The sequence below is a fragment of the Netta rufina genome (assembly GCF_964035555.1).
Source record: "Netta rufina genome assembly, chromosome: 9".
Lineage (NCBI taxonomy): Eukaryota > Metazoa > Chordata > Aves > Anseriformes > Anatidae > Netta > Netta rufina.
In genome coordinates, this window is record NC_140132.1 from 15,460,997 (window position 1) to 15,479,768 (window position 18,772).

Below are 18,772 nucleotides of genomic sequence, written 5' to 3' on the forward strand. Positions count from 1 at the left end.
TTTATCTTCCTGCAACACTCTACCATAACTTTAACTATACCATACAGAAAACCTGAGGAGGAATATTTAAAAAGCACTAAACACCACACAGAAAAGCAGGGAGGGCCCTGTCAGATCACTTGGCACGAGCCTGTGTAACCCAAATGCCAAACTCACTCTCTGAGCCTTCAGAGTTGCTGCCACATTTCCTGGGCAGTCCCCACCGTGTCAGACCCAGCTCCCAACACCCCACAGCGACTGCCTGGGGAGGTCACCATGCTGCTGTGACAGCAGAAGGACGTCACGTCAGCAGCAACAGAACGGCAGGTCCAGAAATCCACACAGATTTTCCCTGAGAGCAGTGGATCTTCACGGCTGGGTCCCTCTTTTCCAGGCACTCCTAACACGTGGGGAGTGGAGGAAGAGACCTGGGCAGTGTATTCCTTCTCCTTTGCTGTTTGTTTGCCAGCACTGCAGAGAGGCAAGCACTTTGGGGGGTGGGCTTGCTAAATCCCCAGGGTTTATTTCTGATTGCTGTCCCCTCAAAGCCACTGCCTGTTCTTTCCTCCCTCCCCCTTTGCCTTCTGCAAATCGTGCTGTCTCCTTCCACCCCCAAATAGGAAGTCCAGAGCCGAGACGCACACAATCTGCCTCTTCACCAGAGCCCGGCTGACTGCGTGCCAGGGGAGCCGCGAGCATGACAGCATATTTCCTGTCAGGAAAGTGACTCAGTGAGACGGCTGCAAGAGCTCCTCTTACCCGAGAAGTTCCCCTCTCCCCTCGCGTTGCTGAGGCATGAGTCAGAAGCCGAGAGCCAGAATTTCAGTCCCCTCCAGATCCAAGCAGAAATAGAAGATTTCAAGCCCAGGTCCTGCCTGCAACTCCACAACAAGTCGCTGCCACGTGCTGAGCCCTGGTTTCATGCCTTGCAGAAGGGGAATACCAATGCTGACCAAGCAGGGAGACTTGAATTTGCAAAACGCTTTTAGTCAGAGATGGTGGTTTCCACTATCAGTTTGCTTACGTACCCGTTCACAACATGCTCGTAGCCACTGTGTGACCACTATACAACCCCTAAAGACAGCCAGTGTTGGCAAAATGCACAAAGACAAAGCATTTTACACATGTCCATTTCATCCAGAATATGTGCAAACACCTAAAATAACCAAAAGTCAGTTTTCTTCTGCTGGCCTCGGCTGATTAATTCCCGCAATAAGCAGGCACTTACCAGAGCTGCTGCAGAAGGGGATAACGCACAGCCACAGTGTCACCAGCAGGGCACCGACCATCTTCATCCTGCCAACACAGTACACCAAGGGGTTTTGGTTATTCCATAACACTTCATTGCTGCAGGCATTTGTTACTTTTTAAGAAAACTGAGCATGTGTTTATTCCCACAGATCCTTTGCCCACCCACAGATCCTTTAGTTCTTGTATATATATATTTTTCATTAAGACACTCTAAGAAGAGCATCAATCTGCATGGCAGTGTTGTCCTGCCCACGGGAGCTCTCCCAGCCTAGGAGGTGACAGCTCAGAAGAGGACAGCCAAGCCTCTTTATTCACTGGAACAGCCGATATTCATGCACACAAAGAGTAAGGAAGCTACTTGCCTGTCACATACAGCAGGGGAGAAATCCCAACTTTGAGGTTTCAGCAAAGGACTTCAATATTTCAGGAGTCATTCTGCCAGTGCACACACTTGCTTTTCAGAAAAAAAAAGAGGGCTGAAGCACATTTGCACCAAACACAAACCTGACTGCTGGGCACAACAAAGGCCCACACAGAGCCTCTACAGGGCCTGCACGCTGCTGTGGCCCTACAGGACAGCCAGCCCACCAAAACCTCCCCACACGGGGCAACAAGTCCCTGACTTGTGCACACTTCAGAAGTAATCCAGACAAACCTTTGTACTTCCTAAGGCAGGCAGAAAACAATCCCAGGCTTCTCGGCTTCTGCTATTTGCTCGTTTCCTGTAATTTGAGATGAACGAACGCTGCCAGTTTCACTTGCCACGTGCTCTGGTGTTTGGCATTCGGCTTGCTCTGAGAGCTGCTCACTCGCTAGATTTAATTTCCCTGTGTTTCTAGGCTTTCCAGGACACAACCTAGAAGTTGCTAGTCACGAAAGCTGACATTTTCCAGGCACTCTTGTTAATGGAGCAAAGGTTGCACGTGATATTCCTGGGTGCCGTCAGAGCACAGAGGGAGAAGAGATGGTTAAAAAGGATGAACCTCAAAGCAGCTCAGCCCTGCCAGGCAGATGTAGTAATGAGCACGGTGACACTGCCAGGAGCACGCTCCTGAGGTGACATGGAGGACTGTTCCATCAGAGTGTGCTGCAAGGGCAGGGAGAGAAGCCACAGGGCTCCCTGAAACACGTCCCTCAGAAGCCTCTCCATAATACACACATTATGCTGAAGGTCTTCAGGCACAAGCGGAGAGCGGCTAAGATTGCACAGATTGCAGGTATTAACAAGAATGGGATGTGTGAACTACTCGAAATCCAGCAGCAGATATTTAATCCTTCCTTTTCAACGCCTGGATTTGAAAAGCCTTGGAACAATGCTTTCCCTATGCTGGGCTCATCTCTAAGAGACAAAAGGGAATCTGGAGCAAGCCTGCTCTTCCCTGCACAGCCCATGCACCTGGCTGCCCTGGAAGCCAGGAGTCCTTCAGAAACCTGCGGGCAGCTGCTCAGTTGTATTCCCTGGGGTCCAGCTGAGACAGCCGGTCATCCCCTACCTCTGTCACCCAAATTGACAGGGCAGCCACTAGCCAAACCCCCTGCTACAACCATCTATAACCACCTCCAATGTCACACAATAAGCCTCCATGGCGAAGAAACACAGTTAAGTACATCCATCCTTTGGAAATGATCAAGAACGGTTGAAACATCTTTGCACCATTAGCTTGGTGAGAAAGAACCAGTATGTTACACCTTTGGTGGCAATTTAAGAGTTTCTGGGGATTCAGATGCTGGAACAGAGGACATATAAACAGCAGGAGATCATTTCCATAATAAAGTTTCTTCACAACTCCCTCTCCATTTGTCATTAGATAAGTGCACAGCACGTCCTAATTCACCCTTATTTTCCACCGATTCTCTCCTGTGTTTTGCACAGATCAGACTGAATTCAGACCTGACCAGGCAAACAGGAGCAACTACTGACTTTGGATGAGTTTCTCCCCTTTAGAGCAAGGCCATTCATGTGGCCTGAGGCCAAAATAAACTACTACGTTTCGCTCTGTGATACATAAACTCTGCAGTGAGCTAATATTTACATCCATTAACTGCTTGTAAGAACACACTCCTTTCAGCGGTCTCAGAGCCAGTAGGTCTGTTCCCAAGAGCAAGGTATCTAGAATTCCCATATTCTGCCTGCTAAGATGGAAATTCTCATTTCTTTTTCTACCTAGCTATGAAGTCAGAAGTCCTGCACAGCTTGATTTACCTCTGGTTCATTCCAGGCTCTCCAGAGATTTTATCAGTGGAGACAGACAGACACAGAGCTTGTCAGATTACAGCAATTTCTCCATTACTGGATTGTGAATCGTTTCTCCTCAGCCCTGGCTGCTCTGACACTTTATGAAACCCACAGGGCACTGAACCACAGGCTGGCTGAGGGGAGCAGACAACCTCCTCGATGCCCTGACCACCCCAGCACTTAAAAGCTGAAAGACCCCCTTCAATGCTGCTAGAACTGTGATGCTTTACTTACATGGCCCAAAAAGCTGTGATGTGCCCCAAAGAGAAAGGTGTTCACAGAACAGTCCCGTTGTCACGCAGTGTGGTCATTTATCCCCAGAAGCACAACATGTTTCTGCCCGTGACATCAGGAAAAGAGCATTGCACCCATTTTGTCACAGACAGAAGAGATGGGTTTTGTAATGCTGTAAGCAATCGCACTAAAACCCACCCGCTCTTACCAGGAACAGAAGGATTTTTCCTCAGCCTTTTCCAGCAACCTGCTTCTTTGTTTCGTGACACCGGAAAGCATGTTGTAATTTTACCAGTACGTGACAACTGCAGCAGTGACTGGTTAACTTCTTGCACAATTTGGCATCGCTGCCTGCAAAACCAGCACCCCCGGCTGCAACTGAGGAGCCAGAAATCAGGGAGTGCAAACCCCAAACTGCGCTGGTGGGGCTCCCCCAGCTGTGTTCACCCAAATTGGTCACAGACCTCAGCTCTGGCACACAGGCAAATTGCACAAAAAGCAAACCCCAACAGGAGCCAGGAATAAATCAGTGAGCAGAGGAGCATACCGGCTCAGAAATCACACAGCAGCTAGACAGCAGGTAATCAGAGAAGCCAGAAGAAGGCTGGATAGCTCAGATACATCCTCAGCACTCCAGGAACTTCTCACGAGACCAATATACTCTGAAGTGTTCTTAATGCCTCCATAAATTAACATGTTAATAATAATTCATAGAGCAGTTGGGGAAAACAATTCACCACCGCCGTTAAGAATCCTATTAAGGAATTTATTTTCTTTCTGTTTCTGAGTGCTTTCTTCTTCAAACTTTCACCTTCCACCTTGTCTGCTACTGGGCAAGAAAGAAAAGGAGCAGGGGGAGCATGGTCATGGTGGGGTCTCCTGTTCTCAAAACCAAGGTGGTAGAGAGGGTTGGTTTTGCGTTTGATACTGACTAAAAGCAGACTTACTGTCACCAAAACACATGGTGTTTTCATATAAAACATTTTTTTAAAACACCTTTCCCAAACAGATCTAAGTGAGGGATTGTTCACTATTGCCTTTAGCAGCATGGACCCCACAAAGCCTCTGCTTTTTCCCAACAACTGTAAAAACAAAGACATATCAAACAATTAATGAAGAGAGCTGCTCTCAAAGTAGCTACTGTACACTTGTTCTTAAAGACAACCCTACTAATTCTACAGAACAATGCCATATTTTAAGAAACTGCCTTTGCCCCTTCTAACTACAGGCACCCAGAGAGATCTGACAGCCTTTTTCCTTTTCACTGAAGTCACACTACTGTACACAGAACAAAAGCACCCTTCAAAACATAGCCACTAAGTGCTCTGGCTGAAAGGGCATTTAAAATAAAACAGTTGTTGGGAAGAGGGGGAAAAAATAAAACTGCTCTGGTCATTTGAATGGTGTTACATATTTTTCATTATGTAATTCTGTCCCAAGCCCCTCTGAGTCAAAGGAATTTGAGAATACAGGACTGGCTCTAAGAAGAGGGATGCTGACATCGGAAGACAAACTAAAAACAGAGTAGGCCAGCTTCAGAGTTGCTTTGTTTCTAAACTCAATAGGTTTGGGGCTCTTCAGGGCACCAGTAAGGGAACAAACTTCTGGGCTGATGCTGCCAGGGCTTCAAAGCACGCATCAGCAAGAGAGCCCCACTCCCTTTGCTGGCAGGCAAGTTGGCTGTGCAGGGCTGTGCTGCATAGCGGGGCCAGCATGCAGGAGACAGGCAGGGCTCCTCTGCTCCCATGTCACCGTGTGAGCATGAGCCCAGGGTCCCTGCATCCTCACACAGCGCTAAAGAAGGCTGCTTGATGCATTTACTGTGTTTCTTATGTGTACAATGAAAGCAAAATTTAGAGAACCCAAAAGGCAGACAAAGGGTATCTGCAGCTGCCTTTGCAGCCTAAGTAACAGAAAGAGAAAAACACTGAGTGGGAAAAGGCTTTTCAGGCTCCAGGGAACATTTTTGCTTTTCAGTACGTTTAGGACCAAGGCAGACAATAGGGGGGATTATTGTAGCATAAAGCTTGGTGCCACTTAGCTGGGACTTGCACAGCTCATGCTGCCCCTGCCTCTCCTCCCGAGGCCATTGGGGTGCTGAGCAGCACCAGCCTCTGCTACAGAGTCCGGGTTTCCACTCTCATCCCTGCCTGAAGCAAAGCCATTCCTGCAGTGAGTTTGCCAGCCCCTTGGAAAGCCCTCCCAAGCAACGTAACATTACACTGAAGCCCCTGGAGACATGAGTTGAAGGACACGTGACAGGTTTTGGAAGTCCAGCCTTCCCTCTCCAGGATGAAGCAGCACATTTATCAACATTAAACCAGCAGTGGTTTGATAATGACCACCACAAGCAGCTGAGCACACTTTCTCTGCTCTCACAAGCTTTGTCACATCACTTCAAACACAGGCCCACTGACCAACAAAGGGTCCCAAATGCTCTCCTTCAAAAACATATTTGCACCTCTCCTAAGTGCAGGGAGCCCATTTTGCAGCAGCTCCATGAACCAGGCACATTTTGGCAGGCTGTGCCAGGGCTAAACCCATCCCTCAGTCAGGGACAAGCACAAGAGCAGCAAGCATGACCCAGTCAGCACATCTTGGGTGACGCATCCGCTGCGGAGACTGCGAGACCAACACGGAAATCCCACTTTTACCACAAGCTTTGCATATTACCCATGGTTGTCCCTGTAGACCTTCCACCCCCCAGTTTTCCCATCCTCAGAAACTTGTGCAGGCAATTGTGCACCTGACAGCAGAGCAGGCTGAAAGCATTTCCTTCTGAGGTGTTTCTAATACAAAGGCAATTTATGCCATCAAAAACAAAGGAAACAGATTTGGGCAGACAAACTTTCTCTACCAGCTAAAATCACAGCAACAATTACACACTTGCTTTTGCAGAGAGGGGAAGCAAAGGAAACTAGTGGGAGTCGGATGGAAAGCTGCCCTGGTGAGACAGCTCCCCTGCTGCTAGCACAAAGCATCTTCTGTCCTCTCTGGCCAGAGCTGGTCTCCATTACACCATCTCTGGAAGCACTGGGAGCTACAGCACTCACACTCAGCTTTACAGCAACTACTCCCCACCCAACCAAAAAATAATAATTAATGAAACAAACCTATTAAACCTGACCTGGAAGCGATCTTCTTAGTCAGTAGCTCAGCCAGCTCCTTGCCAGCTCCCAGTCACAACACCAGGCTAGCAGGGCAGCAGCCTGCTAGGTTCGAGCATCCCATGCCCTGCCTGAGATCCCAGGGGAAAGCCAGGCTCATGGGAGCCCTCACAGGAGTCCCATGCACCCGCCTCTGGTGCTTGGCAGCCGACCCAAAGGAAAGCTGGAGTTCACTGCCCTGCCCAAAGCCAGCCTGCCTACACAAAGGGCATCAGAGTGGGAGGAAGGAAGGATTTCATTTCCTCCTGCACGTCATCCTAAAGCCCTGCTGTCCTGAAAGGACACAATCCTTTCATCACCTTGATTTTAAGGACATCCTTTGAGGCAAGACGTATTGACCTCTAGAAACATTTTTTCTTCTGCCTTTTTTGACAGCAAATCCTGTGGATGAACAAAACAGAGGTGCATCACCCTAGGGGTCACACAGGGAAGCGGCGACAGAACAACTCCCAGGCTGTTTCTGCTTTAACCCAGCAAAGCAAACTGCAGCAGCAAGGTGCCCGTCGAAGGCTGACCAAAAGCTCCAGTGAGCAGAGAGCAGCCTTGAGCTCAGAGGCTCAGGGGAAAGTGGGAAGAGGTTTCCTGGGAGCAAGTCATTTCTGGGAGCTTTCTGGTGGTGCAAGCTTTGGCTCCATCAATGCTCATCTGCTTAGGTAACAGGTGACTGCCAAGCAGGAAATTTGTGATGTATTATTGACATTTAGATACCATCTCCTAGAGTCCTTTCAGCTCAAAAGGTTTAAAGCTAATAATCAGAATTCAGAGGAAGTGGCCATTTACACACACACCAAGAAATAAAAAAGGAAAATGACCCAGACAGGCGAAGAGGAAAAGAGAGGTATTGAAGATACATCTGGAGAAAGCCATCATTGCCACCTTTCCTTTTCAGTTCTTGTGGGGTCCTCTCAGGGCTTGGCAAAGCAGAAGTGCTACAGATCCTACACACTGCTCTGCTGGAGCCCAGGGTGCCACCGATTATACTCTGGCAGCTGCTTAGCAGGCAGAGCACATTGCATTTCATACATTTAAAATAAACTAGTTCAATAATCCAGCATCTCTCAGAAATGTATGCACACCTGGACAGGACAAATAAACAGCTGTGACTGTTACAGAGAGATCTGTGGAGTGGGCTGAAGAGGGACAGGCTGAGCCACAGCTATGAAATCAAACGGCACAGATTACTAATGTATACATGCTGGCCACCAAACAGTTCAAACACCAATCTACAAGAGCACTTCTGTGCTCAGGCAAAAGGTATCCAGCCAAGATTTTCTATTTTTTAAGTCTGAATAGCCAGGGAATGAAAAGCTTCCAACAGAGCTTCAAAGAGAGCTGAGACCTTCTGCGAAGCCAGACAATGCTTCTATTTTGGATGGCGATGTTATAGTGAAAGAAGAGCTCCAAGAAACACCAGTGTGCTGCCCCAGCAGAAAATAAACTGACAAAATAATCTTTGCACAGGAAAAAATAAAAATAAATATAAATCTGCAACCAATGTGGCTTAAAGACCTGGGGAAACTTAAGGAATTCAGATTCCTCCCCCTCTTCAAGAGCCCTGGTGAGCTCCTGTGGAATATCTGGAGACATCTGAGAATGAGCATTTCGTTTATACATTCTTCCCCTTGACCTTTTTAATAGCTTTTAGATGTAGGCAACACCACTGCCTTCCTTAAGAGGTTATTCCACTCTCCATATGGATACGGCAGCACATCCACATTGCACAACAGAGCACCCAGCAGCAGTCCCCAGCTTGCTCAGCCCAAGGCTCTAAACCCAGAGCAGAATGCAGACCTGGGCAGGTCCCTCAGCTGGGCTTACCGTCTTTCATAGGAGCAGCTTGGGACTCTCAGACCCAGAACAGCTTTCCCAACAGCATCTCCTTTTAAGCACAGCAAGTGCTTGGCTCCAAATGCCAGGGAACAGCAGTGTCTTTGCACAACCCACCCGTCACAACAGGGACTGCACAAGCTCTGCTAAGCACTAGCTGTAATAAGCTCTCAATATCAAAACAATAAAAATAAAATCACTCTCTTTAAGTTCAAGCACTTACTGCCAGGTACATACCTGCTCTTTCACTTTGCCTCCTTCCCTTTATACCCCTCAGTGCTTGCAGACCACATTTCCAGGATGGCTACTCAGCTCCAGCCTCTTTCCCATTTAATTTCCCACAGCAGACAAAAAACCCCAAGCACCCTGAGGCACAACGCAACGTCTCACTTCCCCTTCCAAGCAACCTTCTTACTGTGCAATTACCACAATCTCCCCCTCCCCCCATGCAGACTGCAATGTTTCCAACACTACAGACAAGCTTATCCACACTGCTGCTAAGGGATGAAGAGCTGGTCTCTAACCCTACCTACAGCATAAGGAAAGATTTTCCTCAGGTGACTCCATTTACCTTGGGATGAGCAAGATATTCAAGGGTAAAACCAAGCCAACTGAGATTTTTCATTCTCAAATTTGGGCCACACAGGGTTTCCAAACCTGGCATTACTTATAATCAGGTTAATTTAATTGCATTTAGCCTTATAATGGGCTGGTCCCTACAGAGAACTTGCCCGGGCTCTGTCTGTACCAACCCCAGCCTTCAAAGCATGGCACCCTGAAGTTTTGAGTCCAGCAGCCTCCTGCAAGGCTCTCCTGTCCGCTCTGTGACCCCTGCACCTACAGGGTGGGAAGGCCAAGAGGGAGCTGCAGGCAGCAGCAAGCTGTGATTGTCATCGGTATTAATTATTTGGGGAGAATGTGATCTCTTGAGGGCAATGAATTCATTTCTCCAGCTGAATGACAAACAAAAGGCAATATAAGCACTGCTGACATTTCTAAAGGAGCAGTGACACGAGGAAATACCACTACACATTAAAAACCCTGCTGCAAAGGGATATAACACTGAAAAGTCTCCAACACTGTCTTTCTTGAGCTCTCTCAATGCCAGGAAATGGGTACCTCGATATTCTCAAAGCTGCACTGACCCCTGCCCTGGGCTGGTCCATCGCCACGAGGAAGCAACTGCTGAGTGCCCTTGGAAAGTTGGGTTGAGTTTCCCTCTTGCTCTTTGATACTTCTTGTCAACAACTACAAAGTCATCACACCTGGTAGGCAAGGAAAAAAGGCTTGTAGAGGGGAAACGTGGCCCACCTGGGTAGCCACAGCATGGGCCATTCAATAGGACTGGCATGCCAGGCTGCTAGGTGTGGCTCTTCTGTGTGATGGAAGAGGGCACAACAAGCCTGGAGAAAAGCATTTCCCTTCTCTGCAGCCTCCCAGGGAGCCAGATTAAGCAGGATCTCCCCAAAGTCCCCACTGTAGTGCCAGACAGAACCGGGGAGGTAGAAAAAGAGAAAATGCACTGAGGCTGTGGCTGGTTTTGCTTGATGGAGGAGAAGGGAAGACAACCCATGGGGTTTCAACTGTAACAGGCACAATTTGCTAGAGTGACACATTCTGGGATTGTGCAGCACACCAGTGCTTGTCTGGAGAGGTTGGGTGCCCTACTAGCCCTTGCAGCCTGCCACCATTATCGTGTTAGGCAGCAACATGTATCTGCTCTCATTATCAGGATGCCTTTTGTAAACATGGGCTGGAAGGAGGTTGTTCTTGGGGGTGGGGAGGGGTAGGCAGCTATATCCCAGCAGAACAAATCCAATTACATATATTAGAGTGAATTCGTACAGCCTTCTTGTTCAGGATAAGTATTTTCTACAGATCCTGGAGCTTTGAGTCAACAAACTGCTGATCAACATGTGTAGGTGGGGCCCTGGATGTTACCACAGTGGGATGGAGGTGAGGTTATTTTAATTCTGGTTCTTGGTGAAGTTTGCTTTTTGCAATAATGTCTGCTTAAGGAAAAAAGAAAAGAGATAGTGGAATTTTGGGCTCCCACCCCTGTGCCGTGCTCCTGTTAGTCCCTAACACTGAAGTTTTTAAATAGTCCACTAGTTTAGCATACCAATATGAGTATCTGGTTAATCTACATGAAGCCTACGGAGCCATTTATCACTGCGTGTAGTGTATGAAAAGATGTAGTGCCTCCCTGGTAATCAGGCATCAGGCAGTGTACAAACGGCTATCCCCTGAATTGAAGACATTAGCAGAGGCTCCTAAAATCTGTGCCTCCATTTCTCTAGCCACATTTATAACAGCCTCTCCCCACCTCGCACCACAGCTGTGCGTCTTAATGTCTCTAAAATGCTTAGAGATGCTGAGATGAAAGATGACATATGAGTGCAAAGTATAGATTAATTCCCCAGGCTCAGCAGCCACTGGAGCTGATGGGGATAAATGTACCACATACCCACCACAGAAAACTTGGGTTTGAGCCTGTCTTAAACAGTAAGTACTTAAGCAGCAGTTCCCTTGGTACAAGTCCTCTTTGGCTGGGCACTGGGAGCCCCAGCAGACAGGAAACACAGAAATGCAATATATGACTATGAAAAATAGATGCCTTTCCAGAATAAAGCCTCAAACCTGTTTCTATAGAATTTGGTAGTGAGATTTCAACTCATTTCAGTAGGAGTACAACAGAGCTGTTCAGGTTTATCAGCCAATGTGTTAAGAACGTGGCCAAACATAATTTGAAAAGCTATTTCCATTTCTGTTTGTTTTTTAAATGATTAAAAATCCAGTTTAAATATTGCAAGGAAAACTTGAAATTGAGCAAGATAAGTTCTGGCTTCCTTCCGAGTAGAAGGCAAACCCCAAAATGCTACCGCAGATCTAACAGATGGGAATTATTTTTCACTCTTTAAAAGTCTCATTCCTTTGCTCTGAGATTAACTGTAATTAGCTCATTATTTACATGTAGGACAAAAGGTAAAACATAAAGAAAGGCAATTGTGACCACAAATAACAGGCAGAAAAAGGCAAAAAATAAGTAAAAACTCCCTCTAAGAAGAAAGTGTCACATCTTTCTCACCAAGCAACATAATTGTTATAAATATCGAGTTAAACAGCTCCGCAGCATCCTGTCAGCACTAAGGATAAACATTTAGGTCACAGCTTTGCAAGCTTTTACACACAAGTTGACTGAACATATAAGAATCGTTCTCTGAAGATCTGAAAATACCACATGAGTGGACAGGATCAGGTCTAAGAGAGCCAAGATATTCCATTACACTTTTATGTCAGTAATGAAAGGGATTAAGCAAAACTGGAATCAAAACCAAAAACAAACAAACAAACAAACAGCAGCTCTTCTAGTTAGATACAGGGTTATTAAAAGTTTTTTGTGTTTTGTTTTGTTGTTTTTTTTTTTTAAAGTCCTATTCTAATTCTGATAACACCTCTGCTCACTCAAGCTGAAGAGACTTCTATTCTAAATTATTTGTGCGAGGGTGTGATTTGCTGCCTCCCAGCTGCACCACAAAACTGTCCGTGGAGCTGCCTGCCCAGGCAATTACCCACCTCTTAGTGGGGTATCTCCAGGCAGAGCCCCAAGCTGACCGTGTTAAACAGTAAGGTTTGCCCAGCCGTGGTAAGCGAGATGTTAGTGGTAAAGAAGAGTAAAGGAGCTCGATGGCAGGCAGTCTCAAATAGCTCCGCACCAACTGGGCACCCTCCTGTGGCAGCTTGGGGATGCCTGCAGCTATGATGGATGCAGGGTGGGAGTGCAGGACCACGCAGTGCTCCTTCTCAGGCACCTCCCAGCACCTGGAAAGAGTTATTTTGCTCTGGAAGACCCTGCCCCAGGTGGGATTTCCAGGGTAAAGGGTCTCTGCTCCCAGGAAAAGCCTCCTCCCACCCCCTGACTCAGCCTAGGACCCAAACCAATTTCTTATTGTCTGCCCATACTCCCCCACACCACACACAGCCTTTAGGTTAGCAGCCCCTTTTTGTCTAAAAGGACTCCGTGAGAATTAATGTAGGGTTTTCCTATACATGTAAATATGGAGTGCAAGAAGCAGGAGGAAAGAAGAAGGAAAGCAAGCAGGTATACATGACACCAGGACCTTTGCTCTGCTCACCACAGAAGGTAAGAATGGGAATAATTCTCCCCGATTTACTGATACACAAAAGTGAAGCTCTGGCTCCCTTATACTTTCTTGTTTTTTTCCTAATGCTCTCTCAGACTTCTATCTTCAGCCAGATATCCTTGCTGCAATTTTGTTAAAACTGTAATTGGATAATCTCCCAGACCCCAGGGAAACCCTTTGTCAGAGGAATTCCTGCGGAGGTAGCTCCTGTTTGATAAAACTGAGAGCTGATAAATGAAGAAGGGACTGACTGAAGAAATGATTCTTTGTTCATAGTAGAAATCCTGTTTTACTAGCAACTATTTGTAAGGAACCCTATAACAAAATATGTGTGCTTGTACATTCATGTTCCTGTATTTTATTTTCTATCAAATAAGACTCTAAATCTACAAATATCAGGATTTCTCTATGCTTCTCATTGGGAATTTGGACCTCAGCCTGTGCACTTACTACCCTTGACCTCAGAGATCCCAAAGGCGTAGGCACCTCTGGAGCTAATTTCCCCAAATCTGTTTCCTTTTTGCACTCTGAGTGTACACATGGCTCAGTCGCACGCAAAAGCCCCACGTGTAACAAATCTTCGGTGAGAAACATGAGATGAGCCTTCTGCTTTGCAAACACATTGGAGAGGAGGGAGGAGAAACCCTAAAACACCTCCCAGAACACGAAGCTCTTTTGTTCTAGTTTTACAGCGACCAAATCTCAGCCATCCGTTCTGCTGCTGGTGGAGCCGAACGAAGCGGTTACAAACAACGTGGGGAAGGAAACCCACCGGCCCCCGAGCTACACCCAGCCCACAGGGTTTCGTTGAGGAAGTCAGCTCAAGCATGGCAAACACAACCACGGGCTCTGCTTTCCTCCTGCTCTCCAGCTGGCCCACCCTGCACAGCCGGAGGGCCACCAGCTCTCATCTGCCAGGCACAGCTCGTGGGGACACCAAAATCCATCCGCTGTGGCAAGAGAAGGGCTGGAGAGGAAGGAGGAGCGCAGGCAATGTCTGAACTGCAAGCTTCACCATAGAAAGTGTTTCAGTTCCCAGATAACGTGGCGCTGTTCACAGATTTCAGCTTATATAGGCTTTTCCATATATCTATTTTTATTCACGAAGCATTCCCGGTTGCTGTATGATGAAAAGAAGGATCGGACAGCACGGATGCTCTCAGCTATCTGAACACGTTCACATGCTGGTTGTAATCTTCCTAACTGTGCACCTTGCTGATGCTACCTGTGCTCTGAGAGCCAAGCAAGGACACTCCTTGGCCATGCTGCCAGCTGCAGGGGCCATCTCCATGGCAAGTTTTTGCAAGTCAGAGCCTTGCCGAAAAGGGAGGGCATTTGACAACAGTGGGGAACCCGGGACAGATGGGAAAAGACATATGAATCATGTGCCTGCCAAAATAGCCACCATAAAAATCCAAACATAATAAGTGAGAGGAAAGAAGAAAGAATAATAATAATTAAAAAAGCATGGTCTTGCCTCTTTTTCTGTGGGAGCAAAACGCTTCTTCCCTGGTGCTGGCATCTGGCACATGCTGGCTTTGGAGGAACGGAGCTGGGACAAGCTCTCCCTCCACCTCCTCCTTCCCATACACATATTTATGAGCACAACATTAGAGCGCCAGGGCCAGTGAGGAGGCATTCCCCATCCCTCCACATTTCCAGGCATCATCTAACCTCCTGCTACACTGCTCACCCACCCCCCTGAAGTCTCTCCCACCTACACAATCCTTCCCAGCTCATCAGGGTGACCTGGCCCAGGTATGAGCCTGCTCTAGCCCAGACCTGGCAGCACTCATCCCCGTTGCACACCAGCAGCACTCAGATGCAGGATACCTGCACAGACCTCAAAGATGGGGAAGGAGAAAGCCCAGACATGTTCATACACAAACTTTCCTTCACCGACTCTCAGAGGGACCAGGCACGGGCAAGTACAGTTCTTCCCATGCACTGTGTAGACACTGAACTCAAGCTACACCCAGAAACATGGAAAGAAAGTCACAGGGCTGCACGCATGTAAAGCTGCCCTATGCTTGCATGCTGGCACTTTGTTAACAGCTTAACCTCTTGTCCCACAGCTCCCTGTTCCACCTCCATGCAGCAGCTTCTACCTTCCCAGCTTACTGCTTCCACCATGCCAGATCCTCACAGCCTTATTCCCCAAGCCCATAAATATCCTGCAACTCAGACCATCCAGAAATGGAACGAAGGCTGCTGTGGAAAGGATGCTGCGAGTGACTCGAACCACTCTACACCAAATCCAGGTAAGGAGGACATTGGGTTTTAGAGCTTAACCCTCTCAGGTCGCCCTTCCCTGCTCACCACAGCCAAGCAGGCAAGGGGCAGAAATCTGGGCAATGAACGTTCCCACCAGAAAGTCCTTGGGCTGGAGTGATGCTCTCTCCATGCAAGCAGGAGAGACTCTTCCTGCACGGAACACAATACTGCATGTAAATCTTCTGGAGCTGCCAAAAGCAACCTGTTATAAATGGCCCTCTAAGTTATGAGATATGGACTCTCCACTGCACGGTTCATAAATAATACTCCGAGCCCTCTGTGTATGGAATCATAAGTTGTGTGACAGCTCGCTTATCTGAGGGAGGACACGGTTAAAAATGGAGTGTCAAGAAAATACTACTTTTTAATTACATAGCAAATAAAATAATAAAAAAAAAAGATAAGAAGCTTGCTGCGATCTCCCAAATCCAGAAATAAAAACCCTTTCATATCTTTCCTATGACAACAAAACTAAATGTACTTAATAAGAAAAGAAGATCCGTAAAAGAAAACATTTTTTTTTCCATGCATTATAACCAGCTATTCACAAAGCAGAGGCTGGGATGGAAAGAGAGAGTGTGCCTGTGAAAGTGTATTTATAATCTGGTGTTCAGCAGCATCCGAAGGCCCTGCGAACAGGATCCCGGTATGCTGAGCACCGTGCAGACACAGTCCGAGGAAGCAGCCTGAGGAACAAGCACGGCCACTGCACCGAGGGGAAGTGGCAGTGGCACAGAAAAAGGCCACCTGAAGAACTGGAGCCCCGATCGTTTCTTCTCCCCCCTGCCCTTTCAGGAAAGCATTCCCACCCGACCTATTTCCACCAGACCCCCTCCCACAACAGAAGGGCACACGCTGCCCCCAGCACACACCTGCCGCCAGCACCTGCTCACTTGCAGGCGCCTTCCTTGGACGTGTCCCTTCCACTTTATTTTCCTGCCGCGGCTTGAAGCTGTCCCCTTTCCTCTCCCCCTTCCATTCTAACCGGAGAGACCACGTATCAGGCCGGTGCGTTTGCAATGCAGACGAAAATTAAAGTTGCGTTTATCGCTGGATAATCCAAGCGTCCCTGGCGCAGAGGAGGGCCACCAGCGACCCGCTCCGCATTTCGGGCAGCGGGGCTCCCGCAGCTCGGCTCTACGCCTTCTTTAGCATCGGCTGCGTCCTCTGCCGCGGTGCAAATCCGGCAGCAGCACACGCCGCAGGGATCTTTCCCCTTCCCCTTGTCCCCTTGTCCCCGTGCTCCCGTCCCCCAGCCGGCCCGGGGGCGCGGAGCTGCGGGTCCCTCCCGGCAGTTCCCACGGTGCGGGGACCTCGGGCTCCCCGTCACCTTCCCGACCGCAGCCGAGTGTTTCCACCTCTTTTTTTTTTTTTTTTTAGGGGTGATTTTCCCCCGCCGGGCCGGCCGAGAAGGGGCTGATTACCGGCGGCGCGCCGCGACCGTTCGCAACCACGCTGGAAGCCGCCTCCTCCGCCCAAAACTTTCCCTCCGAGTACGGGAAGTTCACGGCCGGCCCGAGCCGAGCCGTGCCGAGCCGAGCCGTGCCGGGCCACCCTTCCTGTCCCGGCGCGCAGTGGGGCTGCGCCCCCCTCCTGCTGCCCGCACCCTCGGGTCCCATCCCCTTCCCCATCCCCATCTCTATCTCTATCCCTATCCCCATCCCCGACTTTATCCCCAATCCCATCCCCATCCCTTTTCCCATTCCTATCCCCTTCCCTTTTCCCATCCCTGTCCCGTTCCCATCCCTGTCCCATTTCCATCCCCGTCCCATTCCCATCCCCGTTCCCGTCCCCAGCCCCACGCGCGATCACCGTGGCTCACCTGCGCACGCGAAGAACGCGCGCCCCACGCGCGCCGCGCTCTCCTTCTTCTTCTTCTCCCTCTTCCTCCTTCTCCTCCTCCTCCTCCTCTTCCTCGGCCCGCACTATCCAGCCCCGCCTCTCCGCTCGTTGCACCGGCGAGGAGGAGGCTCCGGGCCCCCCCCCCGGCCCGCGGGGGGCACTCGGCAGCAGCCGGGCTGGGGGACCCCGGGAGGGAGGCAGGGGGCTCGCAGCCAAGTCCCCGCCGCGTCCCTCCCGCAGCTGGCGGGGTCCTGCCGGCAGGAGGCGGGTGGCACGGCCACGCGTGGGCCAGGGCTCCCCCTCCTGGCCCGAGCTGCGCTCCCAGCCTGGAGCTGCTCGTGGGGGAGGAAGAGGCGCGGCCCCAGCGCTGCGGCAGCCCCCGAGGAAAGGAAAAAGGGCTGGGGGCGAAGGGGCTCCGTGCCGAGCCCCCTCTGCCCACCGCAGAGCGTGGGGAGGGAAAGGGGCGTGGGTGGGAGCCGTGGCACCGTGCTGCAGGTGTTGAGGGAACATGCACGCTGTGCCAGGGCGCTTGCAGGGGGTGCTGCGGGTGCTGCTCCGCCGGTTTTCATCCCTGCATCTCCCCTTCCACATCCCCAGAGGCAGCCCCACACACCTGGCCCCCAGCTCGCCGCCTGCAACACCGGTACTTTTTGCCCCAGCCCTGCTCCAGGCACGGTGCTGAGTTGGTGATGAGCTTGAGTTTGCTCGTGGATGAGGAGGGAAGGCCTGAAGCAGACTCCTAGGGAAAGCACAGCGAGGCTGATGAGTGGAAGAAGAATTTGCAGAAATTGGGGCTGGCACCTTCTGTGGGACAATAGGGCAGCAATGACCAACACAGCCTGTAGTTCAGGAGTGCCCTTACCATGGGCAGGGTCCAGAGCTCTCCCCCCTCGCAGGGTGGCCAGGAGGCTTCCTTCCTGCCAGCGAGTGACCTGGCTTAATTCATGCTTTTGTCACCTCTTGGCAGCCGGACAGCAAAGTGATGTGTCTGGACACAAAGCTGAGGAAACTTTTATCATTTCAAAGTGCTGCAGCACTTCTTGGCACTGTTGGCTATGGCACTGCTTCCACCTTGGACTGAGTTTGAGATTTCTGTTGGTATCCCCAGGATGGGGCTCCAGGAGATCCAGGAGACTGAATGTCACTCTACCTGCTGAAGCTCCTCTGCAGCATACCTGACCCAGAGAGCAGGGCTTGGGCAGGAGCTTGCAGCAGCCTCACACAGCCATCCCCACCTTCCCCTCGAGGCCACAGGAGGCACCACTGCACGCACCCTGCTGCTGTGAAACGGGGGACTTTTCCTCACCAGCCCACCCCAGCTCGTCACCGCAATTTCCCCCACCCCAAGGTTGGGCCACTGGGTGTGAAGGAGCTGTGGTGGGAGGCAGGAGCAGCTCTTCCTCTTGCACCTTCCTACCATTCCCTTACCAGGGCTCTGGAACAGCAAAATTAGGCAGAAAGCTTCTTGTCTCAGCATCTTTCTTGTCCCAGCGGTGAATGCCCTTGAAAAACTGCCTGCTTGGCTTTTGCTTAGAGTCAGCTCTACTCAAGCCACCTCTAACCCAATGCATCCCAGTGCCACAAGCAACTTGTTAAGGCAGAGCTCTGCATGGACTGATCTACCCCACCTGGAGCAGATTAATCTGTGTTTTGCCCTGTGCTCCAGGATCCAAGCTATCTTGTCTGGAACTACTTTAGGTATTCATACACTCAGCTGTGATACTGAATATGCACAAAACTGGAATGGCCAGGCACATTTTGTGAGCTGCATTCTGCAGCATTTTTATGAAGAAATATAAGCTTAAAATCTGTTGAAA

General features: G+C 49.6%; 1 protein-coding gene across 2 annotated transcripts in view; it reads right to left on the reverse strand.

Moving 5' to 3' along the window:
• Positions 1 to 17,033, reverse strand: part of IL1RAP (interleukin 1 receptor accessory protein) — a gene marked incomplete at its 3' end in the record, with an annotated part of 46,164 nt that extends 29,131 nt beyond the window's left edge. Inside the window, exons 1-2 of one of the 2 annotated variants that reach the window (XM_084292198.1) lie at positions 16,936 to 17,033; positions 1,208 to 1,275 (exon numbers count right to left, since the gene is read on the reverse strand). In XM_084292198.1, coding sequence (XP_084148324.1) covers positions 1,208 to 1,274 — 67 coding nt within the window. In that variant the 5' untranslated portion in view covers position 1,275; positions 16,936 to 17,033. Of the gene's footprint in view, positions 1 to 1,207; positions 1,276 to 3,700; positions 3,771 to 16,935 lie in introns of those variants that run through there. The other variant, XM_084292199.1, reaches the window with a different exon arrangement.
• Between the last annotated feature and the right edge of the window lie 1,739 nt (positions 17,034 to 18,772).